This window comes from Notolabrus celidotus, chromosome 13 (genome assembly GCF_009762535.1).
Source record: "Notolabrus celidotus isolate fNotCel1 chromosome 13, fNotCel1.pri, whole genome shotgun sequence".
NCBI classification, from domain to species: Eukaryota; Metazoa; Chordata; class Actinopteri; order Labriformes; family Labridae; genus Notolabrus; species Notolabrus celidotus.
Genome location: NC_048284.1, coordinates 22,475,918 through 22,491,143, shown reverse-complemented (window position 1 = coordinate 22,491,143; position 15,226 = coordinate 22,475,918). Strand labels below are relative to the sequence as shown.

At 40.6% G+C, this 15,226-nt stretch overlaps 2 protein-coding genes across 4 annotated transcripts in view; both read right to left on the bottom strand.

Annotated features, from left to right (window-relative positions):
• magl (MAX dimerization protein MGA-like) overlaps nucleotides 1–11,120 on the bottom strand; it is a 23,944-nt gene extending 12,824 nt beyond the window's left edge. The window contains exons 1-5 of one of the 3 annotated variants that reach the window (XM_034699480.1): nucleotides 11,025–11,120; nucleotides 5,246–6,444; nucleotides 3,367–3,979; nucleotides 3,065–3,161; nucleotides 42–155 (exon numbers count right to left, since the gene is read on the bottom strand). In XM_034699480.1, the coding sequence (XP_034555371.1) occupies nucleotides 42–155; nucleotides 3,065–3,161; nucleotides 3,367–3,979; nucleotides 5,246–6,417 (1,996 nt within the window). In that variant the 5' untranslated portion in view covers nucleotides 6,418–6,444; nucleotides 11,025–11,120. Of the gene's footprint in view, nucleotides 1–41; nucleotides 156–3,064; nucleotides 3,162–3,366; nucleotides 3,980–5,245; nucleotides 6,445–9,240; nucleotides 9,802–11,024 lie in introns of those variants that run through there. The other 2 variants (XM_034699478.1, XM_034699479.1) reach the window with 2 other exon arrangements.
• LOC117824592 (2-oxoglutarate receptor 1) lies at nucleotides 9,988–15,226 on the bottom strand. The gene is made up of 2 exons (XM_034700126.1): nucleotides 14,325–15,226; nucleotides 9,988–10,081 (listed from the first exon to the last, which is right to left on the bottom strand). The coding sequence occupies exons 1-2, from the start codon at nucleotides 15,224–15,226 to the stop codon at nucleotides 9,988–9,990; spliced, it is 996 nt and encodes a 331-aa protein (XP_034556017.1).

The following is a 15,226-nucleotide window of genomic DNA, read 5'->3' as shown; positions in this document are numbered from 1 at the left end:
CTCAGCTCTGGGGATGATTTGTTGTGTTTGTGTGAACTCACCCTCCTGCAGCACAGGATGGATCACCTGTCCGTGTTTGAACCCTCTGAGGTCCTTAAGCAGAACGGCCTCCAAGCGGGTTATCTTCTCTTCATCTGTCTCTGCAGTCTCCTCAGCTGAAACACCACAGAGTTCATGTTGGAGAATTGTTTTGGTGACTATTGATTTGAATAGATACAACACTTTGTAAGCAGAGTATACTGCATTGCCAGCTTTATTATCATAGAACACAGAGAAATGCAGGATCAACAGCATAAAAGGCTGAAAACTTTAGAGCGTCTCAAAATGTGTCTATAGTTTTTACATGCAGCTGAATAATCCACAGGAGTGTCCCACCCTGTCAAACAAACAGACCTGGTGATTCAAGCCAGTAAAAGGACTTTAAAAAAGCTGTGTCACTTTAAACTCTTTAGCCTCGGAAGAATTAACAAAAATGTGGGAATACCACTGGAAGTGTAGTAGTTCGCAAATATGGAGGGAATACAGCTGGAAAAGCCTGATAATATATTTTATATCACCCTCAAAGAAATCCCACTATGATGGAAATCCCCCCACATGTTGAAGGAACTGCAGTAGCCAAAATGCAAACCACTACCACGTTATGTGGGACTGCCCTGTTATCAATGACTATTGGAGAGATGTACACAATGCCCTACAAGATATTTTTGAAGATGTGCTGCCTCTTGAGATCAAGATGTTGTTTTTGGGGGATTATACTACAAGATTGGTTGATAAAAGACAAATATCTTATCTAATGAACATTCTGCTGGTTGCGGCTAAAAAGGCGCTAACCAGGAAATGGTTGACACAGGAGAGCCCAACTCTAAATGGATGGATGGACATTACAATGGACATTTAAGACATGGAAAAGACTACAGCACTTGTTAATCACAGGTCAGATCAGTTCACTGCTAACTGGAGGAAATGGGTTAATTTTGTAATCCTCCACAGACCACATTTTATTTCACTGCTTATTAGCTTTATAGTATATTTTAAAGGTGACATATCATGCAAAATGGACTTTTTAATGGTTCTCTACCTGAAATATGTTTCCCTGGCATGTCTACAAACCCCCCGAGAATTAAAAAAATCCATTCTGCCCCTGTTCTGATTTCTACACCTTTCTATAAATGTGTGTGAAACGAGCCGTTTCGGACTTCCGTGTTTTTGTTACGTAACAACAATATCCGGTCTGTCACGGAGTCAGAGCTCGGAGCTTGTTCAGCCCATAGACTGTATAAAATACAACTCAACCCCTCCTCTGTTTTTCATTACCTGCACACGTGTGCTAACAAGGAGCTTAGGAGGGAGGCATGCTAGTTGTAGGCTGTCTTAATAAACACAAAGGTCGGTTTTACTCCCCACGTCTGCAGATTTGAAGATCTAGTGGATGATTTTTATTTGTCATGGAAAAGTGCTAGCGCTAATTAGCATAGCCACATAGCTACATGTTCATAGCTGTAGCTGTAGCTGTGTACCAAGACACACGTCGACATACTGACAAATAAAACAACAAGAAACACTAAATCTGTGACCAATCCTTCAGAAAGGTCCTGCTGCCTTTCTGGTAGAGGTCGGTTTTACTCCCCACGTCTGCAGATTTGAAGATCTAGTGGATGATTTTTATTTATCATGGATAAGTGCTAGCGCTAGTTAGCATAGCCACATAACTACATGTTCGTAGCTGTGTACCAAGACACACGTCGACATACTGATAAATAAAACAACAAGAAACACTAAATCTGTGACCAGTGGTTCAGAAAGGTCCTGCTACAGGCGCCTCTCTGTCAGGATCAGATTCTGGATCAGATTCAGAGGGTTGAAGTAACGCTATCTGTGAGCAGCCGTGTATATTCAGCCAACATGTAAACATTAGATCAACGTGCCGGAGAGCCGAGGCCACATCCACTTCCTGAGGGGGCGTGGTCAGAGGGAAAACAGACTGTTCTGAGGAGGACTGACAAAGAGGGCTTTTCAGGCATGCCAAAATCTGATTTCAAAGTGTTTCCTTTTAGTTTCTGTTATGTTATTTAATTCTGTTGGTATATATGTGATTTTGAAATAAAAAATTTAAAGCTTATGTGGAGAATGCAGAGATGATGTATATACCATGGTAATGTTTAATGCTAAATTTCAATAAAAAATAAATTATATAACAAAAAACTCTTTAGCCTCTTACACACTGCAACTCAGCAACAGCGCCACAACAAAGCTCCAACATCACTACACGTCGTACCCCGAAATGGCATAATATTGGCGACCCAATGTGGGATTACAAATTGTGCACACAGACACACACACACAGGGCTGTTCCATGCTTCTGGCCCCAACATTACGCCACCATCTACCCCCATTACACCTCTGTTACTACCTTTCAGAAAGGATCAGAGGTGAAAAGACATTGCCCCACCATTAAGCCTCAGTGAACTATGCAGAGGATGTGTTAAAGGGGCATAGATAACCAGCTTTGATAATGGCAGTATGTAAGCACATCAGGATAATGTGCAAGCAGCGCTACTACTAGCTCAGTCGCAACAGTATAGCCTTTATAGTCATTGTACTTTACGTCACAACATTGACTCTGCATCTCTGAAAAGAAGAAAGACTCTTTCACAAACACACCAATCTCCTAAAAAGATCCCAATTTTATCTGGTGGGCTGCATGTGTGACCCTACACAGCCACATTTTTAAGAATGCTTTAAGTTGTGAGAGCTTCTCTGATACAGATAATCTCTCCCTGAGACGTGAATGTGTGAATGGCAAGTTCTTTGAAACATCAGAGCCTGACCATCCTGAAGTTATCCAGAAAATGTCACTCAACATTCATCTCATCAGCACATGTATTCAGCTGCATACACACCCGTAGAAAAGAGCACAAGTGCAATATGACCTTTGGATACTATCATCACTTGAAGGATATTTTTGCACATTCAGTTTTGCAGCAGCTATTTTTTACACTCATATTTCTTAATTGTAAGTCCCGTAGTGTCATGTGTTATCCTAACTCTGAGGGCTCATGCTTACCGGTGTGCCTCCACTCCTTCACAGTTGTTTTGGTTACTGAGGATGCAAATGATGACTTATTTGTTGGCTTGTCCCCAACATGAACATCAAGAGCTTCCTGTCAAGTAGAGAAATGTAAAAGCTTTAGAAAACTTTGCTTCTTAAATTGTTGTTTGCAAACAAAAACACCATCATGACAGTCAGAGTAGAATCAGTGAAAACTCTCATAGATATTAGGAGGTGCCACGCCGCAGTAAAATAAATCTCTGGGTGTCATGTAGATAAGTGAGGGGCATTATTTTCAGTAATGTGTGGTGTATTACCTTTGAGGTGAATGACACAAACAGCAGCCCTTCTACATCATCAAGCTCTGGTTGCATAGCGACAGTTAATGACGGGCTGTGGACGACCGTGGGGGAGGCAGCTGCAGCTTTCCACAATCTTCCCCGGGAATTAGCCCAGCGTTTTTTGATCTTCTTCCTCCGCTTGTGGTACCCAAGTGACGATCCCGGGGTAGAAGTTTTGAAAGAGGAAGTCCTGGATATTGCTTTGTGATTAAACCTGAAGCCTTTCTGCATCTTTGGGGTTACAGTAACATCATCTTCGGATTCTTCCTTGGCCTCCACAGGTGGACGCTTTTGAATGACCACAAGCTCTCTGAGAGCGTGATTTCCCCTTATGCAGGGGACATAAAGGTCATCCTTATTGGTGGAGGTAGACATTATAGGCTTCAGAACCAATCTGGTTTCTTGCTCAGCAGGAGCAGGAGCAGGAGCAGGGGCAGGGGCAGGGGCAGGGGCAGGGGCAGGAGCAGGAGCAGGAGCAGGGGCAGGAGCAGGAGCAGGAGCAGGAGCAGGAGCAGGAGCAGGAGCAGGAGCAGGAGCAGGGGCTGGAGCAGGAGCAGGGGCTGGGGCTGGGGCGGTTTCATTCTTCATGCTGGAAACAGAAACAAATCTCATTATTGAGACATGTTCACTTACAGAACAGTAACACTATCATAAAAGATTTAATGTAGAGATTAGGCTATGGGCCATCTATCTCTGAGCATAAGTCCATGAACATGTTACATGCTGAAATAACCCCCACAGATATTGCAGATATAGAAAGCTCTTATTGGTCCCTCCAAAGGACACCAAGACACTAAATATGAGGTGTCAATCAAAACTGATGACAATTCGTCCTTGATCGATCCTGATCACAAAAACAAGGATGCAGAAAGACACTAAGATTTAAATCAAAATCAAGAAAGCATGCTAGATATAATTTATGTTAGGTGTGACGAACATATGAAAGCAAATATAGAAAAGCTTTTCAAACTGCCATATATATACATATAGACTGCATAAATAATGGAAGTAGTGTCCGTGACGTCACCCATCTGTTCCTGAGTGCTGTTTTGAAGCCAATTGACGGCGGCAGCCATATCGGAAATGCGGAACTCAACCAGCTATGTGTTCCTGTCCGGGAGTCAAGTCAGCCATGTCCTTATTTGGGCAAAAACTCATAATCTTAATATCTTCTGAACCGTTGTGTTAGAAAAAAATTCGCCCCCGTACAGTGTGTTCCGATAGAGAAATTAGCTACATAGAGCCAAGCTGTTTTTTGAACCAGGCTGTAAACATGTTTAGTAATGCTGCAAAGATCGTCTTTTTTGAATTGGAGTCTATGGGGTTACCGGTGTTTCTGCAGCCAGCCTCAAGCAAATTCTAGATGAATTGCAGTTTATAGCACTTTCGCACGGGCTTCATATTTTGAGACCGGAGGTTGCCGCTTGGTAAAGACCTATTTACAAATGGTTATTACACTGTTATCTGTATGGACTTTTTACATGGTTTAAAAAGTCTCAACCGTAGCATGTAATCGTGTTTCTTCGATGTTTTCATATTAGAATCTCTGCTCTGCAAAATAACAACATGGTTGCTCTTTGCAGGGGTTCCAGCACCAACAAAGACTGTAGATACAATGTGAGCCAGAATACCACCAAATGTGGTCAGGTAAATCAGGTAAAATTCCCATCACAGCTATTTTCACCTTGCATTAAAAGCTGTTTTCCCTCATCCAGCAGTAGCACTCTAAATGATGTTGTTGTTCAATCCAGATATGGAACTGGCGTGCATTTGATTTCACAGACTACTGGTTGTATTCAAATGCAGACATATGCATATAAAAAAAAATCATAAATATTAGATTAAAAAGACTCACCTGAGATCCACAGCCCCTTGATTCTCATTAATTACAGCAGGTACTAAAACAGTAGAATGGATGTCTAACTGCACCGCAGGATGAGCCCCCGGTGTGACTCGCTGTAGGCGTGAGTTGTTCCCATCCTCTCTAAAGCCTTTTGCAAACGGGTTATGATTAATTTTCAACTGCGTGATCCGAAAGTTCTGATAAGTTGTCACAGTCATGAATTCAGTTTGGGGAAAGGTAAAGGTCATGCTCTCTGGTCCCATAACCACAGGCTTGTCTGGAGAGAACACATCCCCATCTGGGACCGGTATCACATGAATCCTTGGAATGTAGCGCTGCATGGAGTGTAGGATTATATGCCCATCATCATCTTGGGGGTTATTGGTCAGTTTGAGTTTGTAGAAGGACACCAAGCTGCCCATCCAGTCTGAGCCTCGACAGGGTGAGTAATGGTGAGCAAATGCACGGATCAGACCCTGAGTCTGGTGCTCTGCTTGTCCAGTGATCTCCCATTTGAACTGGTGCCAGCGGTACCTATACGGAGCTGCTGGAACTATGGATAGCACCAGGCTGTAAAGCCGGTCAGGATCCAGACCAGTCAGGCGATATCGGCAGTAGGGGAACATGCGACGGCCCTGTTTGGTAAGAATCATCTCTGTCCCACAGCCGAAGAACTGCTTCCACACATTATTATTCTCCAATGTGACGCTTACTCCTTTGAAGGTCAAAACATTAGGAAAGTCTTCCTCCTGATCTCTATTGCCAAATGTTGTAGTTGGCGAAACAGGCAATGACAGTGTAGGCACTTCTGTTATGCTGACAAGGCCTATCCCTGTGGATGTAAGGGAGTCGGACGCTGAGGCAATATGTGAGGTCTCTGGGCTGGTTTCTATAGTCCCATCAAATATAGAGGGTGATGTTACAGTAGGTTTGGCTGGGCTGGCTTCGACAGGGGAAGAGAGCGCTGTGCTGCAGTCGTTAGACGCCACTGAGACTGCTTTTGGCTCCATTGTTGATTCAGTTATGACATTAGGTACTGTAGTGGTCAGAACAAGAGGTGAAGAAGAAGGGATGGTCGGAGGAGGATCTGGGGAGGGAATGTCTGTCATGCTTTGCTCCTCCTCCTCCACTGGTGCAGGGGGGTCCTCCGTTGATTTTGGTTCAGCGTCTTTAGCTGTCATCATCAATGGCTTTCACACATCAGATGAAATCTGAAAGAAGATGAATAAAAATAATTTAACTACTCTGTAGGGTGATGATCAAAGGACATACAGAGTTAATTATGTAAACCTGAGCAACAAAATCTGACAAAACTGAGTTACACTGGAAATAAAAGCCCCAATTAAACAAAACATGCTGATAGAAGTTAATAAAAGCAATGTCAGGTCATCTAGGCAGAACATATACTGGCAGAAAAAATAACTCAAAAGGCTCTACATGCAAAAAAAAAAAGTGCAGTTATACTTAAAAGAACATCACATTTCAAAAACATTTCATAGAGCTTAGAGGTGTTGACAAAATACTCTGCTAGTTGTAGCATGAGTGTTGTTGCAACATCAGATGCTACTTGTTCAAAAATGATGTTAAGTTTTGCAGATCATGTAGAAATTACAACAATATCAAGATATCTGATGATTCAAAGAAGAGCTCGTGTGCAAGAGTAAACCCCTGTTAAATTCAAAGTACTACTGTCTGTCCCAATATATCAGTCATGACAAAAACAGACTTTTTAAGAACTTTAAATATTGATATTGTGCCAAAAATTAGCATACAGTAATACTTGACTCACTAGTTTATAAAGGAGGGTTGTAGTGGTTGCCACTTGCCATAAGACTGAGGGGAGATGCAACAGCAGAAGAAGACGGCTCAGTAACCGGCTAGCTAGCCAGCAAGCCTTTACCACAGACTCAAGTCGCATACTCTACAGTATTTGAACCCAAAATAAGTTACCACGCCAGTTTGGGATTTTGGGGGGGATTTCGTAAAAAAAGAGGGAGTGTTTTTGGACAATGTGTAACTCAGAGTCACACGCAGAAGACAATAGTGACTTTTAATTTTATTAGAAGGTCCTATACAAGGCTGGTGACAGAGAGAAAATAAAAAGCCTGGTTTACATCTGTGTTGACTCTACACCGTTGTGAGCGCAACATACTTGTGCGTTGGAGTGTCTGCGCTGCTGTGCAATGCTACACCTAAACTCTATTTGTCAGGGCAATTTCCACGCTAGTCTGACATAAGTTTCCAGTCCTGCTACCTTCTCCACTTTTTTGTGCACAGGAAAGCCTGATGACTCGGAAAGTACTACCCGAGTGTATCATGTAGGAGGTGATACACTTTGAGAAGCAGTCAATCATACCTCCATTTATGGCAAGAAAAAAAATGCCAAAAGATGTTGGAGGAGATTAAATGTATGTGCCATGTCAATACTGGAAATATTCTGCAGAAAAACCTGATGATATCTAGCAGACCAATAAGAGGGCTTGGAGTGTGCGTTGTTTTGAAGCATAGTTACAATTCTGAGGAAGTGCATGCCAGCCAGGCTACGTAGACCTATGGCATATGCTACAGTTTACATTCAACAAATAAGAATGAACCTAGCTTAACTCTGAACATCTTTATAAACGGATGGTGACATGTTAGTTAGTCATTTGCAATTATGATATTAAATAGGTGAAGTTCATGAAGTTATGTTTTGCACAAACACTGTCTTGCCTGAAGTTTTCCATATATATAGCAACATTATCGTTTTCATAAATTATTTGGCTATTAATATCATGACAGCCCTACGTTCAATTTTATCTAGTAATTTAAGGAAAGACTGGCCCTTATTAAAAACAGGCTAAATATGCTTTTACTGATAGGCTCAACATTTACAATTAAACTGTTAAAAAAAGGATAATTTTTCATATAATTCAAAAATAAACATATCTTTATACAGTTTTTACATCAGGAAAGTGCAGTCTGAGGCTAGGCTAAAAACAGCACTAAAAAAAGACTCACTTTCTCCTGTTGAAAGGGAAAGCATTTACATGTCACACATTAGCCATGGTAACCTACTGTGAATAAGATGTATTAAGATAAATCCAACATTTTACATCATTTTTGGTACTGTGTGGTCCTTAGATAAACTGTTGATTTGTGTGAGAAAATGTACAATATGGCAAACTATATAAACAATCTGCTTCATCTCTTGATCTACAAAGACATATTTTTTAACTTCATGTTTGACAGCTTCCATTCTGAGTATGGAATCACATTAAGAAACAGATATAATGGGATTGTAATGGGATTTTTATACTTGCAACTTAAAAAAGCTTATCAGGATGGTGTAGGTCTATTAGGTTCTAAAATAGCTAGCCAACAAACAAAACAAACACTACCATTTCTCTGATTTGCACTTATCAAAATTATCACGTGACTGCTGCTGTAAACATTAAGACAATAAACTAAGGTTTGATTATTTCACAGTTTAATATCTTAATGTATTGCTGAGTGAAATAGTGGACTTTGCCTTTACAAAGGGGATCTGGTGGACCAATAGCCTGTCTCATATCAGCACTCCACAGACATGGCTGAAATACTTAGACTGTCTGTTAAGTATGATTAAATCATCAAACCCTGACATATCATTAAAAGAGTATTTTTTTCCACATAAGATGAAACAAGCTCCGTCGACTGCAGATTAAATAAACACACACGTTATCAGTTTTTCTTTTCTCCCCCTGCCCTCCCCGGATCAATTTCCTTGTCACACGGTCACACCAACACACAGATGCTGCTGCCGTCTAAAGGTGTTATTATGGACATATTAAAACCAGATCATCTACAAACCACGTCCTAAGACTGATCCAAGTCCGTCCACGTGTGAACATTATTAAATAAAAGACACGCGTAAATGTAAGTTGACTAAGAGCAGCTCTTTCTTCCTCACACACCGCAGAGATACAGGCCGCCTGCTCCTCCACTCACCAAGTTGGAAAAGTTGCAGGTTTCAAAAGACGCCTCACCTTTCAACATCCGTCCAATAGTCTCGTGCCGATCATTGGCGATATAATCATAACAATCCCCGACGTAGCTCCAACTGTTGCACGTCGTCGTGGCCGTGGTCTGGGTCTCGTTGAATCCCTCGAACATAAACACAAACTGGCAAATGGAGGCCAAGAGCCACGCCACTGTGCTCGAATCGACCGACCCGAGCGTGCACTCAGTGGAGCCAAAGCGCATGCACAGTATCACCCCCTTCAATGGCGCGTGATTCCCGGGCCGCCAGAGCGAGGGACGCGGGAGTCCACATCCCGAAGTGGGTTTTTTTTTTTTCGCTTTTCCCACCTCCAGTCCGGACAACTCTCACCGCAAGTTTGCACGAGAGTATTTCAGATGTGTGAATGAAGTTGCTGCACAGACCTGGGACTTTTTCTTCCGTATTTCCTACTTCTTCCACCTTTATCGGTCACACATTCATTCTCACCCTCCCAGAGCCGCATACACACTTCACCCACCCCTGTTTGTCTCTCCCTCTCCCTCTCTCAGACACACACATACACACACACAGAGACACACACATCCGTGCTCTCAGGCCGTGACGTCAGACCTTTACCATGGCGGTAGAACTCCAAGAGCCAATCCGCATCCGATCAGTTTTTCAACATGGTGTTCATTGGCCTCAAAATAATAAATGTACCCGATAGAAAGTTACTTTATTGCATTGAACACACCGAACGATTTGCATAAAATAAACCCCCATCAAAATGTATTTAATTATAATAGTCTCCATCATGACTTATCTTCTTAAACACGCTGCAAAGACAAGGTTGAATGCTTTTGTTTCTGCAAGATGGCGGCGAGACGCTGCAGTCTCAACAAATAATATTTGGTCAAATAAAATAAAACAATGTTGCGTAGTAATAAAATCAACAGCAAAATGCGATTGCACGTGATTTTTCAGTCACAAAAGAGTCCCAACAAAATTTGCTGCAGGGTTTGTTCGGTCGTGACTTTATATTTTCTTGTAGTTACACTAAATTCATGTTTAAAAACCCCAATTCATTGAACAGGAGGACAGTATCCTGCTGAAGAATTAAGTCCGTTTGAGCTTTAATGTTACCTTTCATCCACGCCAAGATATTGCATATGGGAATAAGAATTTATTATAGGAAACAATCGAACCATTGCTTATTTTTTTGTTCATAGCTCAAAAAATATATAACCAATTTATTTGTCTCTGTCGAGGGTAGTTCAACTCTACTAGCCTATACGTCTTCTGGAAGTATCGCCACATTGGCCAGTTTCAATAACTCCCTTACATTGGCTCTGTGTGATAGCCACCATGTGTGATACTTGCTGGGTTTTCATAGGCTACATGGCCACAAAACGTCATGTGCTTGAAGAATCAGCAAACCCATCCAATTCAAACAACTGATTACAACACATTCAAACTAACTTAAAATTAATACATTTCTAAAGATGGTCAAGGAATCAATTTTAGCTGTTCATTCATATACTGAACACATTGATATCAAGACGGTTATGCATTAGTGATGAGAGGAGGGAGGGGAGGGTGCAAGGGTATGGCTTAATTAATTACATAAGAAGTCTAAATTAGCCTGTCACAAAATATGGTTAGTATGCATCACATAAGTTAACAAATCGACTGTTCACTGGGTTTAATTGCTAAAATTATTCAATACTAAAATATTTTAGGTTTGGGCTTACCATTTGCTGGACTAACATAAAACAGAACAAAAATCAGCATGACTTCCTTTTAGGACCACAATGGGATTCTGTAACTCACCGTAGTAGAGGAAATACTTGGATGTCACACAAGCAAAATAACATGTTTTTAAACCAGCAGCAGGGCGGAGCCACACGCCAACAAGGAAGTGGGAGAGAAGCCCACATGAACCTACCCAGTTTATGTGCTGCACGTGGAGGTCCTACGGCGATAGGCTGCAGCCCGTCCCTCCCTGCAGGAGAGAACCTCGCGCTGTCTTCATACCGAAACCTGCACATTTGATAACTACTGACTAAATATGCAATATATAAATATATCAGAGGATATCCTGAACGTAATAAGGGCTCTTACACGAACTTCTCTGGATATATTTAGACGCAGTACATTATCATTTTGCTTGAGGCAACACTTGGCAGTGACTTCTCATTTCATTTCACCTAATTTAACATTGCATTGAAACTCAAGCTTTCTCTTGTAACTAGAATTTTTTTTCAGAGGGCAAAATACATATTTTTTTAAGCATGAAGTTAAATACCCTGAATCCTGAAATACTGTGAAATGATTGTAGGCACTGGTCAAATAATAAAAGATGGTGTGAAATTAGAAAGGTGCAAGTATAAGCCTAATAATGAATTGAAATCTCATGATTTACCCTTTCATCCACTTAAACCTCAAATATTCCTCCTTGGGTGTGGTTTTAAGTTGTCAATCTCATCCTGTAACACATGCATTAATACTTATTGTTTTGTCATTATATAATTAGTGCAAACAGCTTTAAAATTTGAAGACATATAAAGGATCTGCTGTAGTTTTCAGTCTATACGGCAAAGTGTACTAAGCTATCAAATTGTGACGTCAGTGATACAAAATCAGTAGTGACAGTGCAGATAGAGAATAGAGCACAGGCTTTGTATTGCCTCTGTGAGTTGTGTCACAGCTGTCAAACCAGGTTTAAAATTACCACCGACAGGCATGATATTTAGTCCATCATCACCACTATAAAAAAAAGATTTAATGAAGGACTGCTTCTGAATTTTGGCTGTGGACATGATATGTAGTTTGAAAGTGATTCATATTTTGCTAGGATTTCATTCAAGGTGCAAATTAAGATGTCACAACAGAGAAGAATAACAACCAAGTCTACCCACTGCAGCCATGGCCGTGCAGTTTATCAGAGATACCTTGTTGAATTATTTACTCTTCAATATTGTGTTGTATGAATACTGTTGAGCTGTGAGAAGTTCAAACATTTTAGACATTCACAGGTTTTTAAAATTATAAAGCACATCAGGGCAGGATTTATCTTAATACATCTTATTCACAGTAGGTTACCATGACTAATGTGTGACATGTAAATGCTTTCCCTTTCAACAGGAGAAAGTGAGTCTTTTTTTAGTGCTGTTTTTAGCCTAGCCTCAGACTGCACTTTCCTGATGTAAAAAAATGTATAAAGATATGTTTATTTTTGAATTATATGAAAAATTGCTCTTTCTTAACAGTTTAATTGGACCATGCTTTTCATGAAAATGAGAAACTTTTCTTGTTGGGAAGTGGGATGTCTTAATTATCACTGGAGGGCCAAGGGACACATCTAAATGCACCATGCACCTGCACATTTCACCAACAAAACATCAATGTGCATAACATCAATAGAGGAGCACAGAACAGAGGAAGCTGACTGGATCAATTGTCACTGTTTGTTCGTATTGTAAGATGATACAGTGGTCAAAATGTATCCTTATTTTAAGTGGGTTTATAAGATGACTGTGCATAATAATGCTTATGCTTTAACTGTTGTTAAGTGCAGAATTCCATTGAAAAGCAAGGCAGCATGTGAGTTATCAGAGAACAGCAGATACGTGTTACGTCTTCAGGGTTTATTTTGGGTTACACTGCTCTGCATAAGGTTTGCTTGCCCTCCTCCTACTGCCAGAGTGTAACAGAGATTCTCCAGGAGAAAACGTTTTGTTTTTTTGGGAGAAACAAAATGACATGCTCTGTGCTTATGCAGGTCAAAGGTAATACAAACTGTGTGACTGATTAGTTTCATACCAGATTTAACCTAAGATCTAAAATTACAACAAAAAGCTGAAATCTGTTTACTCATAAAGGGACTTAACTTGTTCAAAAGACATCAATCTCGGGTCTACAATAACAACTATATGTAAAGAGCACATTTCAAGTGCTTCACAAGAAAAATAAAACACACAGGTCATACCAGGCAAATACAACAATTTAGAGATACATATTTTAGAGACATAAATTAATTTAGAATAAATTACATTTCTACCAAATATTCTTTTAAAACTAGAGTAAAACTAAAATAAAAGAGAAGTGATGTAGTTATGTTTGTTTCTCTGAACTAACTCAATGTATAGTGGCACGGTATCATGTTAAGACCAAGTACAGTGAGCAGAAAGTTGTGTTGGACTAGACCCCATATAACCACCAGCTTACTATACATTAACTTGCTACCAACTAAATATACAAACAAGTTGACACTAACTGTTGATTCACAGATAAATGTATTGATTTAAAAATGATCTATTTATACAGCTAAAAATATAGTCCCTCAGATTTAACGGTCGGAGTGCTTCCAGGCACTGCTGTTCTTAACAGTCCACTTGTTGGTCAAGTTAACATTAAACTGAACATTAAATTAAAGTCTAAACATTATCTTGCTTTACTTTTATGAATCACATTGAGCTTAACATTTTAAGTCATAATGAAGTCAAATGATTAGAGTTTTCCCTTAGACACTCTAACAGATGCTGAAGATAACAGCAGCACCAGTATAAGGTCCTTGATCCTGTAACTTTAATGTTGGCATTTTCTTCTCACTCAGCCAGTCCCTTAGCACTGCAGAAGATCATACCATGTTGCAGTTTGTGGTTGCTTCATGTCTGTTTCTCTTTCACTCAGCTCTTTGTGTGTTTTAACATCCCTCGCTAAGTTCTGCATGGTTTTCCTCCTCCAGACTTTTTTTCTCTGCCAGTGACTGTTCAGCCATTAACTACCAATGTAAAGTTTTGTGCTCTCCAAATATTAAGAGTAATTATAGAAAATATCCTCCATGTATTTTGCTGATGCTGCCAGAAACTAACTTTTTTTTCCCACACAGTCATCAGAAGGGGGTGCAATCATAAACTTCATAAATGTTCTGGACTTCTTTCTGTACATTGATTTGATATGACATTGATCTGGTTCTCCCTGGCATCACTCTTGCTATTCTTAATCAATTACCAATGTTATGGGGTTTTGACAAATCAGTATTAAGTGCTGAACACAGAAAGGTGATTAGAAAGAAAGCCAAATAAGAAAAATATGAATTACTTTTTGGATAAGATCCTGAGAGAGAACAGGTTAGTCCCAATACCATAAACATATGGACTGATTGATGTATATGAGGTTGAAATAAAGAACTCTGTTTCAGCCCAGAAAGGAAAGTCAGTGGGGCTAAAAGTCAGATGAAAGATCAGGTAGAGAGTCCAGTCCACCTGGAACAGTCCCATAGCAGCCAGTACAGCGATGGTGCTTCTCTGGAGCTTCACCTTTGTACTCCGTTTGAACTGATTCGACCCGCTCACGCTTTCCACCGGCTGCACTACACTCCTTTGTCTCAGCAGCACCATGAGGATGAGGATGCTGGTTACCGTGACAATGATGAGAGGCAGCAGGTTGCACACCAGGATGAAGAGGTATTTGTAGATTCTGTTGAGGATGGGGCAGTCAATCTTACTACACTGGAAGAAGTCTGGAGGGCAGATGCTGTTGTTTCTTGTGATGTTTTCCACCGAGCCTTGAGGGCTGATAACAAAAACAGGGACACTCATAAGCATTGACAGCAACACACAAACCCCGCTGGCGATCCAGGCCGACCTGATGCTGTCCAGGGAGATTGACAGGTTGACTCTTTTGTTGGCGTTTCTTAGCTTCAGATAGCGGTAGATGCTGATGAGGATGGTGAAGAGGATGCTGGAAATTTCCCCAAACACAGTCAAGAACCTCAGAAAATAACACGAGAAAGTGCCGGTAGTGGTTGTTGAGGCAGTTGAGGTCTGATGAATTATTATATCGTAGATGTTCACGATTATAATTTCCTCCAAATTGGCTGAAGCAAGTCCCAGAAGAAACAACTCAAAGGATTTAACTCTGGAGAACTTGATCTGAAGTATGGAGATGATTAAAAATACATTACCCACAAGTCCAAGGCAAGAAATGAAGATTGTTAAACCAAAAAGGCTGATGGACAAATCAACCAT